This window comes from Pan troglodytes, chromosome X, assembly GCF_028858775.2.
Source record: "Pan troglodytes isolate AG18354 chromosome X, NHGRI_mPanTro3-v2.0_pri, whole genome shotgun sequence".
NCBI classification, from domain to species: Eukaryota; Metazoa; Chordata; class Mammalia; order Primates; family Hominidae; genus Pan; species Pan troglodytes.
Genome location: NC_072421.2, coordinates 42,094,994 through 42,109,228, shown reverse-complemented (window position 1 = coordinate 42,109,228; position 14,235 = coordinate 42,094,994). Strand labels below are relative to the sequence as shown.

Genomic DNA, 14,235 nt, shown 5'->3' with positions numbered 1-14,235 from the left:
TGTCCAGGCTATTAATGAAGTATGGAAGGCTTAGTTCCCATCCCTGCAGCTTCTTCATGTTACTTGAGGAAGCAAAATGGGGCAATACAGAAATAAAAGTATTTCTCTAGCCAGGTCCTTCTAGTCAATAGTTTTCACTGATCTATCGTACATTTTAAATGAAAATATTTTCACTACTGGAACCCTGAACTTAAGCTTTTCTATTATGGGGGGAGGAAGGGAAACCATATGATCTGCAGCAAAGGTACATCCTGATACACAAGCTAAGAGCTCTTTTATCTTTCTGCATCCCAACTGAGTTTGATAATCATGAACAGAACTTGATATATTCTCTCTAGCTGAACCAGAAGATCTCTAAGGTCTTTTAAAACCACAGTTCTGAGTTCTAGATAAAGTATTGCACAATCTTCAAACTAAAAATTATCTTGAACTCAGTATGATGAAAGAGAGAGACAGAGGGAGGAAGGGAGGTGGCTGGGCTTGCATATATCTAGAAGAGCTGCCAAGTCTAGTGGGCAGTGCCCCATCCCACAGTGATCTTCCTGCAGGGTACAAGCCTTTCATTCCACAATAGAAGACTTCTTTTGGGATACTGAGTTAAAGATAGTTATGAATGTGCAAACAGCTAGTATCAGATTCCTTACAGAAAGCTAATTTTTGATAGAGAAACAAAAGAAAACTCTTTAAAGAAGATGAAAGTCAAAGAGGATTGAATGGGAGGAGCTTCATAATTTTGCTTTTGTTTATGCCATATATTTGCTCTCATTCTCTTCATATGTTAATGTTAGGAGGAAGCTAAAAACTCCTACTATAACAAAATATTACTAACTATTGTTAATTGCTATAATTAACCCATAAAATCAACTGAACAGGATTTCAGAGTCAAATTCATATTTCAAATAACAGTTCTCAGCATTTGGTTTCATTGGGGAATTTCCATTTGGCAGTCAAGTCATCTTTTTTCCACCGATTTTTTTCTCATGACTTCCTGCCCCCTCCTCTCCTTTCCCCTGCCTCTGCCTCTGCCCAGGGTAGGCCTCCCAACTCTTTCCTAGACAGCTACAGGCTCTGCCTGTTGACTCTTTCACCTGCCTCTGCTCTATATATTTGGTGACTTTCAACCATGTGAAAATTAGAAAATTTAAACTTCTTCATGAGGTAAGAACCACATAAATACCTACTACGTAGCATGCAGAATTCAATAGGGAGTGCCAATGTACAAGACAGAATACCTATTCTGGGCTCAATGTTTTCAGGAAGCAATTAGATAAGTAATTTTTTTCACCTATGTGAACTTGATTTTATGGAAAGGTGGAGGAGTGGTGAGAGTATATGTATTGGTAAACTTTTTATTTGGATTGTTATTGTTCTATTATTTTTAGTTTTCAAGTGAAAATCCCATTTTATGTAAACATTTTTCCTTAATGTTGTTTTAAATGTAGGACGTGTTGGAACACCTCATTTTATGGCACCAGAAGTGGTCAAAAGAGAGCCTTACGGAAAGCCTGTAGACGTCTGGGGGTGCGGTGTGATCCTTTTTATCCTGCTCAGTGGTTGTTTGCCTTTTTACGGAACCAAGGAAAGATTGTTTGAAGGCATTATTAAAGGAAAATATAAGGTAATGCATCATGAACATTTTCTTTTTCCATTGAGATTAATTTATCCTGAAAAATGTTTTTTTGAAGTTACTGTCTGTCTTTGCCCACTAATTGACTGCCAGGTAGTTACCCCATCAGAGAAAAGGTCTTTGCTTACATCATTGATCCAGTGGCCTTGGTAGGCAACATAGGCCTCAAGTAAATTTCTGAGTCATTGTCAGCTGAGCTATCACCCTGGTGAAGAAAACATTTATGAACCTTCTTTGTGTAATTTGAGAAAGGGGCTTCATTTTTAAAGCCTTCTGCTTAATTTGTAAAGTTAAAATGGAATTTCATCCAGGTATAATTTTAGTCATTCTTTATCTTAATTTTAAATTTAGGCCAGCACAGCTGAAAACATTTGCCATTTACATTCCAGGATAAACTGAAATGCCAGGATGACAACTGCATTTCATGATACAATATAGAGGCATTTCAGTGTGGCTTAAACATTCCTATTCTTCTTTGGCTATTAGGTGTTGGCAGCCTCATGTACTATCACAGACTTGTGATTAGTAAATCATTACTTTAACTAGTAAAAAATTGAAAATTCATTACTGACATTATGAATAGCTATATCACAAACACCTAAGGACTTCTTGGAAATAAGTAAGCTTAAAGTTGATTTCACTACCCCAGATTTTAGACTCCTTTGCCCTGTCCCACAAGATACAACTGACAGTGACTAGGAGGCTGGGCATGGGAAGCATGGGGATGTGTGTGTCTGGATATCAGGTTAAGGCTGTTTAAGTTGGGGAAATTCTTTTTCCTCTCATTATTACTGAAACTCATACTTTCTATTCAACCTCATCACTGTTTCATTTTCAGCCATGACTGACAACATAAAACCAAAAACATCTGTATGTAACACTGGACTGTAAAACTATGAGGCCCCTAAAGTTTTATCTTCAATTCCTCGGTAATGTTAGAATTTTATATGGGACTTGGAAAAATAAAATTTAAAAAGAAGAAAAGTAAAGTGGTTCCAGAGTTACAGTCTTATCCTTTTAAGCCATAACTGAAGTTTATGGAGATGAGAATGGTATATACTTTTGTTGGTTTATTTACCTCACTCACCATCAGTTTATGAGTGCATATAAGTTTGTCTTTTGTTTTAGTTAGTTTAAGATATATACCAAAACTCTGTTAACAGAGAAAGATGTTTTCAGTGTAGCATTTTCTGCTCCTCCCAGAGTCAGTTGGCCACTGGGGAATAAAATCAATACTTCTCAGGTAACTAAATGTCTCAGGAAACTGCTTGTAAGTAGTCATCCCTCTTCAATCCAGGGAAGTTGTAAGTTGCTCTCAGGAATGCACAGCCAAATTCTGGTTGAATTTAGCCAAGTGAAATCACAGATACTAACGTTTTAAAAGAAACATGATTAGTGATACATCAGCATAATAATAATACTAGCAATAATGATAGCTAACTCAGGCATAGCACATAGCATAGCATACTTTACATAAGTAAAGTGCTTAGAATAGTTTAATTCATTTAACCCTCACAGCAACTTGTGAGGTAGGTACCATATAATAATAATCCCCCACCTGCGTTTTTGAGTTATAGGCATTTGCTAATAATAGAATTCTTCCTTTGTGTTTGTTCAGTTGTTAACTTCCTAGTTTCCAAGGCAATGTGCTTCATTCCAACAGACTCTGGTATTTTATTTCATCTATTTTTAAAACATTGAATAGTTATTTTTGTTTCTTGGTAAAAAGACTTAGACTATTCACATATGTGCAAAAATTAAGTCATTTAAAAATTCCCTCTTCCTAGTATTATAGTAAGTCAGATGGATGGTGGCAGCTACATCATAATTTTTTTTTGTACCTGGGGTTTGAAGCTTTGAGGTTAATAATTTATTTACTTTTTTACTTGGCTAACCTCACCTCTCATTTATCTTCAGGACTTTCCTTACAAAAGGCCTAGGTTTTCACCACCTTAGTTTGAAGTATAGATCCATCTCTACCATCTATGATGAATCTCGGCCTTTTTCTTTTAGTATACTGTCATATGATTCTGTCAGCATTTATTTTTCTATCTTTTATTATCAAAAATTTCAAACAAAAATAGTAGAGAGAATAGTATAATGAGCTCCCAGCTTCAGTAACACAGACAATCTTGTTTTATCTGTATTCAACATATTATTACATTATTTTAAAGCAGATCTCAGCTGGGCTCACTTGAGCTTAGGAGCTCAAGACCAGCCTGGGCAACATAGGGAGACCTGGTCTCTACAAAGAGTACAAAAATTAGCCAAGTGTGGTGGCACACACTTGTAATTTCAGCTACTTGGAAGGCTGAGGTGGCAGGATTACCTAAGCCTGGGAGGTCAAGGCTGCAATGAGCCATGATCACACCACTGCACTTCAGCCTGGGCAGCAGAGCAAGACCCTGTCTTCCCAAAAAAAAAAAAAAAAAAAGATTTCAAAAAAATTATTTCATCACCTTGGTGGTTCTTTTTTGAGACAGTCTTGCTCTGTCACCCAGGCTGGAGTGCAGTGGCACGATCTTGGCTCACTGGAACCTCCCCCTCCCAAGTTCGGGTGATTCTCGTGACTTAGCCTCCCGAGTAGCTGGGATTACAGGCGCATGCACCACGACACCCAGCCAATTTTTGTATTTTTAGTAGAGACGGGGGTTTCACCATGTTGGCCAAGCTGGTCTCAAACTCCTGGCCTCAAGTGATCCACCTGCCTCGGCCTCCTAAAGTGCTGGAATTACAGCTGTGAGCCACCGCGCCCGGCCGCATTTCATCACCCTAATGGTTCTGAGCAAAAGAACTATTAACAAAATTCTTGATCTCTATGGATATTTTAAAGAAAAGTTTGATGACACCTTTTAAATGCAGTACTTTTTTTTTCTTTTTTTACCTCCAGCAGTTGCAAATGTGAGACCACATTAGAAAATACTGTTTCACTGGAGTATATGCTAACACTTAACCTCAATTAACTTCTTTGTAAAGGGCAAAAATATATTTCCCAAACCATATATAAGAAGTGTAATGTCATATCATTATTACAGGTAACCAGTTAGTATATACACAGCAAGATTCTAAGCTGCTATGGGTTTGGTATTCAAATAAGTAAGATTGTTTTATAGCCTTATTTTGTTCCCCCGTATAGATTCAATCCCCCAATTTGTTTTAGCTACTCTTCTCAGCTGAAGGAATAGAAAATCCTGTATTGGACTGTCTTGTAAAAAGGACAAGGGAGTATCCTTCTAAACCTCTACTCATTTCAGAAATCTTACCACCCCTTTCAGATGATTTCTCAACCACTTTGTCAAGGAAAAATTATTCAGACTTTAAAGAGCACATTCGCTCCAGGATAGGGAGAGGAAACAAGTCTACCCAAGCCCTGTCTAATCACTTACCTCATTTCAAACTGGTCGGTTGACCACAATTTCACTAGGATGAAAAGTGTGGGATTTCATCCCTCCCAAAGTGTGGGATTACAGGCATGAGCCACTGTGCCCGGCTGGATAATGATAATTAAACAGCCTCATGGCATTAGTCTTAATGGGATTTGACAAGCAGAAGTGGCTACTATTTGAAATTCTGCCTGTTGGGGGGAAAAATGAAGCACACTTCAATTTTAAGGGCTATCCGCAACATAAAGACACTTTTCACTCCCCATCTTCAAGTACAAAGTCTCACATTAGTCAGAGCTAATGCTAGCCCTTGCTCAAATTGTGATGATTCATTTATACTGCAGTGCAAGTACTGCAGTTTCATTTGGCTTTAAAATGTTGTGGAGTTTATTCTTCATCTTTCTTCCTTAGAAGGTGATGTAGGTCTCTGCCTGTTAAAGCCATGGCTTTGCTTGAAGGTCCTGGCACTGGGTAGCTCACATAAACTCACCCCATCAGTAAACCTGTTGATATTGAACAAGGAATGAGACCCTACTCTGTCTCTGTCTCCTTTCCCCACTTGCCTTCCCAACCCCATGCCCTAACCACTCTGATTTTTTTTTTAATGATTCTGGGTCTCAGACATATCCCTTTTCCCAGGAGCCTTCTAGCACTTGGCTCACAGATCCACAGCCTTTCTCATAAGTCCTGTGTCTTTTGAACAATTCATAATTATTTTTGTTTGATTTTAATCAATATACCATGTGGCTTAGTTGTCTCATCTCTAAAAAAGACAAAAGTAACTTCACTGAGGACAGTATTCAAGCAACTCTGTTATTCTGTGGGACCTACGGTAGTAGAATACTTTTTCCTAAACACCGAAATTGATATGCAGTGACCAAAATATCCTATTAAAAACTTTGCATAGTTCACAATTATTGCTAACCTCGATTTTTAAAAACATATCTTAAAAATATTTCTTTAAAAATTTTAAGTTTTATTTTAGTTCTTTCTAGATCGATGTATTCTAGTCTCCCTAGCTAAGGATCTAAAGATAGAAACTGGAATAATGAACATTCTAGTCTTCAATTATTGAAAATATTATCACTTACATAACAAGAATATGGGTATGGAATATTTACTAACACAAATTCTTATGTAGTAAAGAACAACAGAAGAATTGCATTTGTCCTTTTCTTAGAATGCAAGCCTTTAGAATCAAATTTCTGTTCTTTGCTCTCAGAATTTTATTCACATTGAAGCAATATAGGAATATTAAATAATAGTGAATGTTAATGTCTCATTTAAGGTAACTATGTAGTTTTCCTTTCCTCCTCCTCAGATGAATCCAAGGCAGTGGAGCCATATCTCTGAAAGTGCCAAAGACCTAGTACGTCGCATGTTGATGCTGGATCCAGCTGAAAGGATCACTGTTTATGAAGCACTGAATCATCCATGGCTTAAGGTACATGAGCATTCACAGGTCACCTTCTACACTTTATCTGAACACTTCCAGTGACAGGAATGCATTGCTCTATGAGATGGTCCTTTTTACCGTTTCTTTTTTCGGAGCAGTTTTCATTAGTTTTTTTCATCTTGTTTGCTGTTCCTGCACATCATCTGTGAACATCTGAATAGAAGACATACCATTTGAGTGTCATGCAGCTATCAGAGGGTAAAAAACAGGATTAAGACAGAATATATCAGGGGAAGGCCTCTTTGTTCTCTGCCAACATGTGTTCCAAAGATATGCAACATCAACAACTGAAGTAATACCATGTTATAATAAATTAACTATCTTTATTTTGGGTGTGACTGTGTGCTTTATAGCATTAACTATTTTTCAGTAGATACTAGGTATAAATTTTCTGTCTTAGGAAAACGGCAGGTTTTTTTTTTTTTTTAGACAAGGTCTGACAACATTGCCCAGGCTGGAGTACAGTGGCACCATCTCTACTCACTGCAACCTCTGCTCCTGGGCTCAATCGATCCTCCCACTTTAACCTCCCCAGTAGCTGGGAGCACAGGCATGCAGTACCACACCTGGCTAATTTTTGTATTTTTTGTAGAGATGGGGGTTTCACCATGTCGCCCAGGCTTGTCTCAAACTCCTGGACTCGAGCGATCTGCCCGCCTTAGCTTCCCAAAGTGCTGGGATTACAGGCATGAGCCACTGCGCCCAGCCAAAAGGCAGATTTTAAAAGTTCATTTTATATCCCATCTTGCCAGTGAGTATTAAGGAAAATTATAACTTGGGACAGCAGTGAAACAGTACTTTTTGATTAAAACATTATACAGCCCAATAATTCCAGGCAATTTTCATTTTAGATGTTAGAAAAACTAACACTTGGAGAGGTTAAGAATTTGCGCCAAGTTGGCCGGGTGCGGTGGCTCATGCCTGTAATCTCAGCACTTTGGGAGGCCAAGGTGGGTGGATCACAAGGTCAGGAGTTTGAGACCGGCCTGGCCAGTATGATGAAACCCCATCTCTACTAAAAGTACAAAAATTAGCCTAGCGTTGTGGCGGGTCCCTGTAGCCCCAGCTACTGAGGAGGCTGAAGCAGGAGAATAGCTTGAACCCGGGAGGCAGAGGTTGCAGTGAGCCAAGATCGTGTCACTATACTCCAGCCTGGGTGACAGAGCGAGTCTCCGTCTCCCAAAAAAAAAAAAAAAGAATTTGCACCAAGTCACAGAAGTTGTCAGTGGTGGAACCAGGATTCTAATTCAGCCTGCCACTACCCTTTGATTTGTGCACTAGATCCTATCCCTTTTTATTTGACCACATTGACCCAACAACTTCCTCCCTTCCTGCATCATCAGAGTTCTCTCTCTGTTGGATCTAACATGCTATAGGTTATTTGTATTATACACACTCTTATATAGACATAATACCTTCTCCTGACCCTACAACCCCCTCCAGGTTTTGCCCCTATTCTTTGCTTCCCTTGACAGCAACTCCTGAAAAGAGTTGTATAGACTACTCACATTGTTCAGTTTCCCATTCCTTTCCCATGAACCCAGTCTAGTCAATATCACAATCTTATTTATTCCACTAAAACAGCTCTGGTCAAGTCACTACTGACCTTCATGTTGCTAAGTCCAGTGTTCAAATCCCAGGGCTTGTGCTTGGCCTGTCAGCAACATTTGACATCCATCCTTCTGAAACACTGTCTTCTCTGGGCTTCTGGAACACCTGCTCTCTTGGTTGTCCTTCTACCTCCTGGCTGCTCCTTCTCAGATCCTACTGATTCTTCCTCATCTCCCCTCTCCCACCTCTTCACACTGGAATGCCATAGGCCTCCATCCTTGCTCCTCCTCTTTTTCTCTATTGAAGCTGAAAAAACTCAAACTGCTCTCACACCACACAGCAACAATCAATACAGAAGACTTCTGTGACCAGAAGTGTGGAGATTTCTTCCCACCAACAAGCAAGCAATCAACTCTGCAGCAGACTGCAGCTGGGTGTCCTCCCAACTAAATTCAAACACTATCTACCTGGAGATAGCATCAGATCCCACAGATTGAGGGCTCAGTCCCACAACCCTCACCTCTTCAGACACCAGTCATAAGTCCAGGCCGCTGAAACTTCTGCCAACCAACTACAAATTGGGGACACCACAGCCTCTTCCTCTTTGGGGTTGGTTAATTTGCTACAGCAGCTCACAGAATTCAGGGAAACATTTACTTATGTTTACCGGTTTGTTACAAGAGATATTACAAAGAATATAGATAAAGAGATGCACAGGACAAGTTATAGGAGAGGAGGGGAGCAGAGCTTCCATACCCTCCCCAGGCACAACACCTTCCAGGAACCTCCATGTGTACAGCTATTCAAAAGCTCCCCAAATCCTGTCCTTTTGGGGTTTTATGGAGGCCTTATTACTATAGGCATGATTGATTAAACCATCGGCCATTGGTGATCAACTTAACCTTTGGTACCTCTCCCCTCCCCAGAGATTGAGGGGTGGGGCTGAAAGTCCCAACCCTCTAATCCTGCCTGGGTCTTTGTGACCCCATCCTGAAGCTGCCTAGAGGCTGCCAGCCATCAGACATCTTTGGCGTTTCTAAGGATTTTAGGAGTTGTATGCCAGGAAATGAGCTAGAGGACCAAATATATATTTCACAGTATACCTCTGGTCTTAAAACCTGGATTCCTTACATTAAAAAAATATGGGCCAATGTGGTGAAACCCCATCTCTACTAAAAATATAAAAATTAGCTGGGTGTGATGGCAGGTGCCTGTAATCCCAGCTACTTGGGAGGCTGAGGCAGGAGAATCACTTGAACCCAGGAGGCAGAGGTTGCAGTGAGCCAAGATCACGCCATAGCACTCCAGCCTGGGCTACAAGAGCGAAACTCTGTCTCAAACAAACAAACAAAAAAGAAATATAAAAGAATATATAATTCAAAAGACACTGCCACATTACTAGAATCTCATTCAGGCATTGATAATTAGTTCAGTCCATCATCATAATGTATGAATAGGTCTCCCAGCATGAGGCCACTCAGGTTTGCAGGCTTTCCATTGATCTTGCCAGGTTCTAAAAGCAGGAATGGTCTTGGTTTCACCGTTTCAGACACCTGATATAATTGAGCTAAGAAACAGTATCCTTTCTTGCTCTGAGTCTCTTTCAAGGTGTTAATGTAATGTGATAATGGATTTCCCTGAATTCGTAACACATGTATTTATTCCTTTACTCTCAGCTGTTAATTTTTTCCTCACTTTATTAATAACCTTTGGAAGAAACATTAAAATCAACATTGTGCTGGTCTAGATGGCAGACAGCAATATTAGTCTAGTAATTACCTCCTCCTCAGTCCACTCCCATGCAGGGAGACTAAGGTTACATAGGTGCCAATTTAGTGGACCGTTTTTACCACCAGGCAATATAGCTGCATTCACAATTAACCCGTTTTGCACAACCCACCCCCATCAGGTCCTTAGGAATTCTGACACAAGGTTTAAAAACATAGTTACAATTTCTTGTTTAGGAATCATCCCTGGTTCTAACACTGGTAGTTATGGCTCTGGTCCTAGAACCACTGCATAGGGAGGGGCAGGGGGAGTTTAGATGATATGGGAAAGAAGGAAAGAAAAAAGTATAGTCATTATATCAGCATACTCCCCTCTTGTCAAGAATTGCATAGTCATAACAGCATCCTCTACCACCCCCCTTCCCCAGATCAATCAGAAAAACAAAAGAATATCTAGTGGGGACACTCCTTTAGCCCCACTCATGTTGAGTGTGAGTACACACTGGTAAAGGCAAGTAAGCCAGCCCTTCCTGCTTTCATCTCCCCCTGTTTTAGACAACCAATGTTTTCATTGCCCATTTTAGTCTCTATCAAACTATTACTCTGAGAAGAATATCTCTGCCCACTGCTGGAACATTATGGGCTGTACCGTGTGTTCTTTGGCCTAAAGAAATGGTGTTCAGCTCTCCAAATATGTGCAATATCTTCTGTTCTGGCTTTTTTATGGTATTCTCATCATTCACATCTTTCACTGGGCAAGCAAAGCCCAGTCCAGAATCCGTGTCTACTCCTGTCAAAACCCATCTGTGGCCTCCCAGGGTTACCAGCATCAGCCTCACTTGCCAGCTTGTTCAGGGCTTTCCCACCAGGGAAATCTGCCCCACAGCCATGGGCAGTGTCTGTCTCTTTTGCTGGCAGACAGAACAGTTCTTATTGGCATTTTGTGCCTGAAATGATACAAAAGAAACCTGTCTAGATGCAGCCCATCTCTGCACTGTTGCAGTACCCGTTTATCCACTCATTTGATGGACCCAGGTGGCCACCTCGAGAGAGCACACAGGGTTCTCTGCTTGTCAATGTCAATCATTTTCCAAACCCAGAAAGAGGCTCTTATGATGGGCATCAACATATTCTACTTATTGCACCCCTCAAATTTCCATAGGGCCATTCTCCATATGGGCATCCCTTTAATAAATAGGCCAGGTTTCCACTGCCCTTCTGCCTGACCATGTGACCAGGCCACTGGTGACTGTCCATGAGTCAGTAAAAAACCAAACACGGGAGCTTTTGTTATTGTTCATTTCTTCAGAATGCAATTCAACTGCCAAGCTAATGTGATCTTACCTTCTTTGATCAAGAGTGGCATCCTTCCAAACAGGATGCTGTCGATTCACCTTGGAACTGTCATCCACACACCAAGCAGCTCTTCGTTGGTCAGTTGAGAGCTGTTCACGGGGCCCTGTCCAAGTGTCAGTAGAATCCCACAGTTCCTCACACAGTTCCAGAGTCAGTCCTAGGGGAAAAGAGGCTCCCTGCTTGAGGATGTTTCCTCCTTGCACTTCCCGGAGAGGATGCTCCTGCATAAACCATTTCCATTTTATTATGGAACTATTCTGGGCGCTGCCATCCCCATTTGAATGTTTCTCTGACATCATGTGAGAAAGCATGGGTATTTCAGGTGTCAGGATCATTTTACGTCCTTCAGTCATTAGGGATAGTTTCAGTTAATGTCCCATAGCAAGGTAGTAAATGCACCGAGATGGAAATTCTCTAGTGCAAAGTCCTAGTAGTTGTCACTGGGAGATGCTCACAGACTTTGGCCATAAGCCCCAGTAAACATCCTGCAAAGGGGGAGCAGATGGAGAATTTGTCCCTACCAGCACTCCAGCTTCTCAACTCCACACTGTGTGAGCTCAAGCAATCTTACTGGTGCCTAGTTAGCATGTCCAATTAATATTTCTCGAAGTGCAGATTTACATTTCTTCTGTTTTACAATACTGGGTAGGGGAAGTGTTCTCCACCCAGTCATAATTATCCAGTTCCATAAAACATTTAGGTAAAGGAGACATAACTTATTTATGTGTATCCTGTTTAAACATTCCAAATCTCATACTCCTATCAACCCTTACTTTTACCCTTTCTTGTTTAAAAAAAAAAAAAAAAAAAAAAGATGTTGAGTCCCCAACAGCAGGTTGAGCCAAGGGACCTTGCCCCTTTTGTCAATCTTTGTATTGATTAACCTGCCTCAACATTACTCCAAGTAACTGTTGGTCAGCTTTCTCACTGTAATCTCTGCCTTCTGACTTTTTCAATTTCTCCAAACTGGGGTGAATACAGCTAACCTGTTTGGAATCCCTTAACATTGGGAGAACAGCAGAAGCTCCCTACCAACCTTTGATAGTATTATATTGAGATCTTTGTTTTAACCCCATTGATTTCCACTTTATTCATCTCATTTCTTTTTATTTCTTTTTTATTTTTTTGAGACAGAGTCTTGCCCTGTCACCCAGGCTGGAGTGCAGTGGCGCAATCTCAGCTCACTGCAACCTCCGCCTCCCAGGTTCAAGCCATTCTCCTGCCTCAGCTTCCCGAGTAGCTGCGATTACAGGTGCCCGCCACCCTGCCTGGCTAATTTTTTTGTATTTTTATTAGAGAGGGGGTTTCACCATGTTTGCCAGGATGGTCTCAAACTCCTGAGCTCAGGTGATCCACTCGCCTCGGCCTCCCGAAGTGCTGGGATTACAGATGTGAGCCACAGCATCCGGCCCTATTCTTCCCATTTCTTATTAGCCCTCTAAAGATTCCACCCTGCTGGGATGAGTCCCATGATTCTCCTCTTTCTTTTTTCTCTTAGTTTCACCCCATCACTGTTTTCTTCATTCACCTTATTTATTAATAACCATTTAAACTTTCCACCTTCCTGGGATGAGTCCTGTGACTCTCCTCTCTGCCTTTCCCCAGTCTTTTGTTAATTACGCTCATGTTTTCATTGGTGCCCATACAAAAGAGGCTCCCTTAGCCATAGCATTTACTACAGCCAGAGTAATGGATGTATTCAGTGAGTGAATATCTCAGTCATCATAAAGCCGGTCCCACATGGCCTACATAGGAACCAAATGAGCCGCTTCACCTGGGGTACTCCACTTGGCATTGATAGGTAGAGTTGGACAGTCTCTACCTTCTCAGGGTGTACAGACCTTACAGTGGCTTTTATTCCATTCACTAGGCTGACTGTTCCCTCAGGAATAACTCCCTGTGTGTCTGGATCACATTATACCCATTGTTGATTGTTCAATAGTGAGCTGTGGGTCCTGCATCAACCCAAACATGCCTGTCCACTCTGCAGCATTTAAAACCAAAGAAAGTGCCCTAAATTAGTTATTCTCACAATCCATTTTAGTAAAGGATTTTCAGTAAACTGATGATACCAATCTATGAAATGAGACAATTTCTTCACACTGTACCCTCTGGTTTCAGTAGTTTCTTGGTTTTGCCCTTCCCTCACATCAACTACCTTCGTGGTAACCACAGGTCGTAGAGGTACTGTCATCCCTGTATAATTTTTCCTTTGGGGGTCAGCTTGAAGGCTAGTGGCCTGGGCTCAGATAGACTGAAATCTGAGCTTGGTCTAGCATCAAGGCCTCATCCAGCATTTGTTTCATTTCCGTTCAGCTATTACAGACAACCACCACCAAGGGAGTGAATATTTCATCTTTTTCTTACTAGTTTGCATATCCTTATGCATCCAGTGAACCAACTCCCTGAGTTGGATCCATCTCTAAATTCCACTGGTAACTTTTACCTTTAGTAATTGATTGCGACACAGTTGCAGCTCCAAACCATGGAAGACCACGATAATGAACCAGGAATCAAAGGTTCCTCATCTCCCACCCTTTCATTCTTTCTCTTCCCAAACCACATATTTCTGTGAGCCAGGGCCGTTCTAGCAAACCCTACTTCACTGACACTAACTGAAGGTGGAAAAACTCAGAACTGTTTTCCTCTGCTCTCGCACCACACAACAACAACAATCAACACACAAGACTTCTTTCACCAAATGTGTGGGGATTTCTCCCCGTTAAGAAGCAAGTAATCAGCCCTGCTGCTGGGCATTCTCTAATTCAATTCTGACACTATAGTATCACATCCCACAGTTTGAGGGCTTGGTCCCCAAGGCCTCCCCTTCCCACCCTTTCAGACACCAGTCACAAGTCCAGGCCTCCAGAATGTCAGACTGACTGGCTACAAATCAGAGATCCTACACCTGCTCTTTGGGTTCCATTAATTTGTTAGATCAGCTCACAGAAGTCAGGGAAACACTTTTACCATTGTGTTATAAAGAAAATTACAAAGGATACAGATGAAGAGATGCATTGATGTAGGTATAGGGGTGAAGTGGGAAGCTTCCATGCCCTCTGTGGATGCACCACCCTCCAGGAACCTCCATGTGTGCAGCTATCCGGAAACTCCCTGAACCCTGTCCTTTTGGGT

At 41.1% G+C, this 14,235-nt stretch overlaps 1 protein-coding gene across 20 annotated transcripts in view; it reads left to right on the top strand.

Annotated features, from left to right (window-relative positions):
• Window positions 1–14,235, top strand: part of CASK (calcium/calmodulin dependent serine protein kinase) — a 409,365-nt gene that overhangs the window by 259,604 nt on the left and 135,526 nt on the right. For all 20 annotated transcript variants that reach the window (XM_016942916.3, XM_016942911.3, XM_016942915.3 and 17 more), the window contains exons 7-8: window positions 1,443–1,618; window positions 6,332–6,454. In XM_016942916.3, coding sequence (XP_016798405.1) covers window positions 1,443–1,618; window positions 6,332–6,454 — 299 coding nt within the window. The remainder of the gene's footprint in view (window positions 1–1,442; window positions 1,619–6,331; window positions 6,455–14,235) is intronic.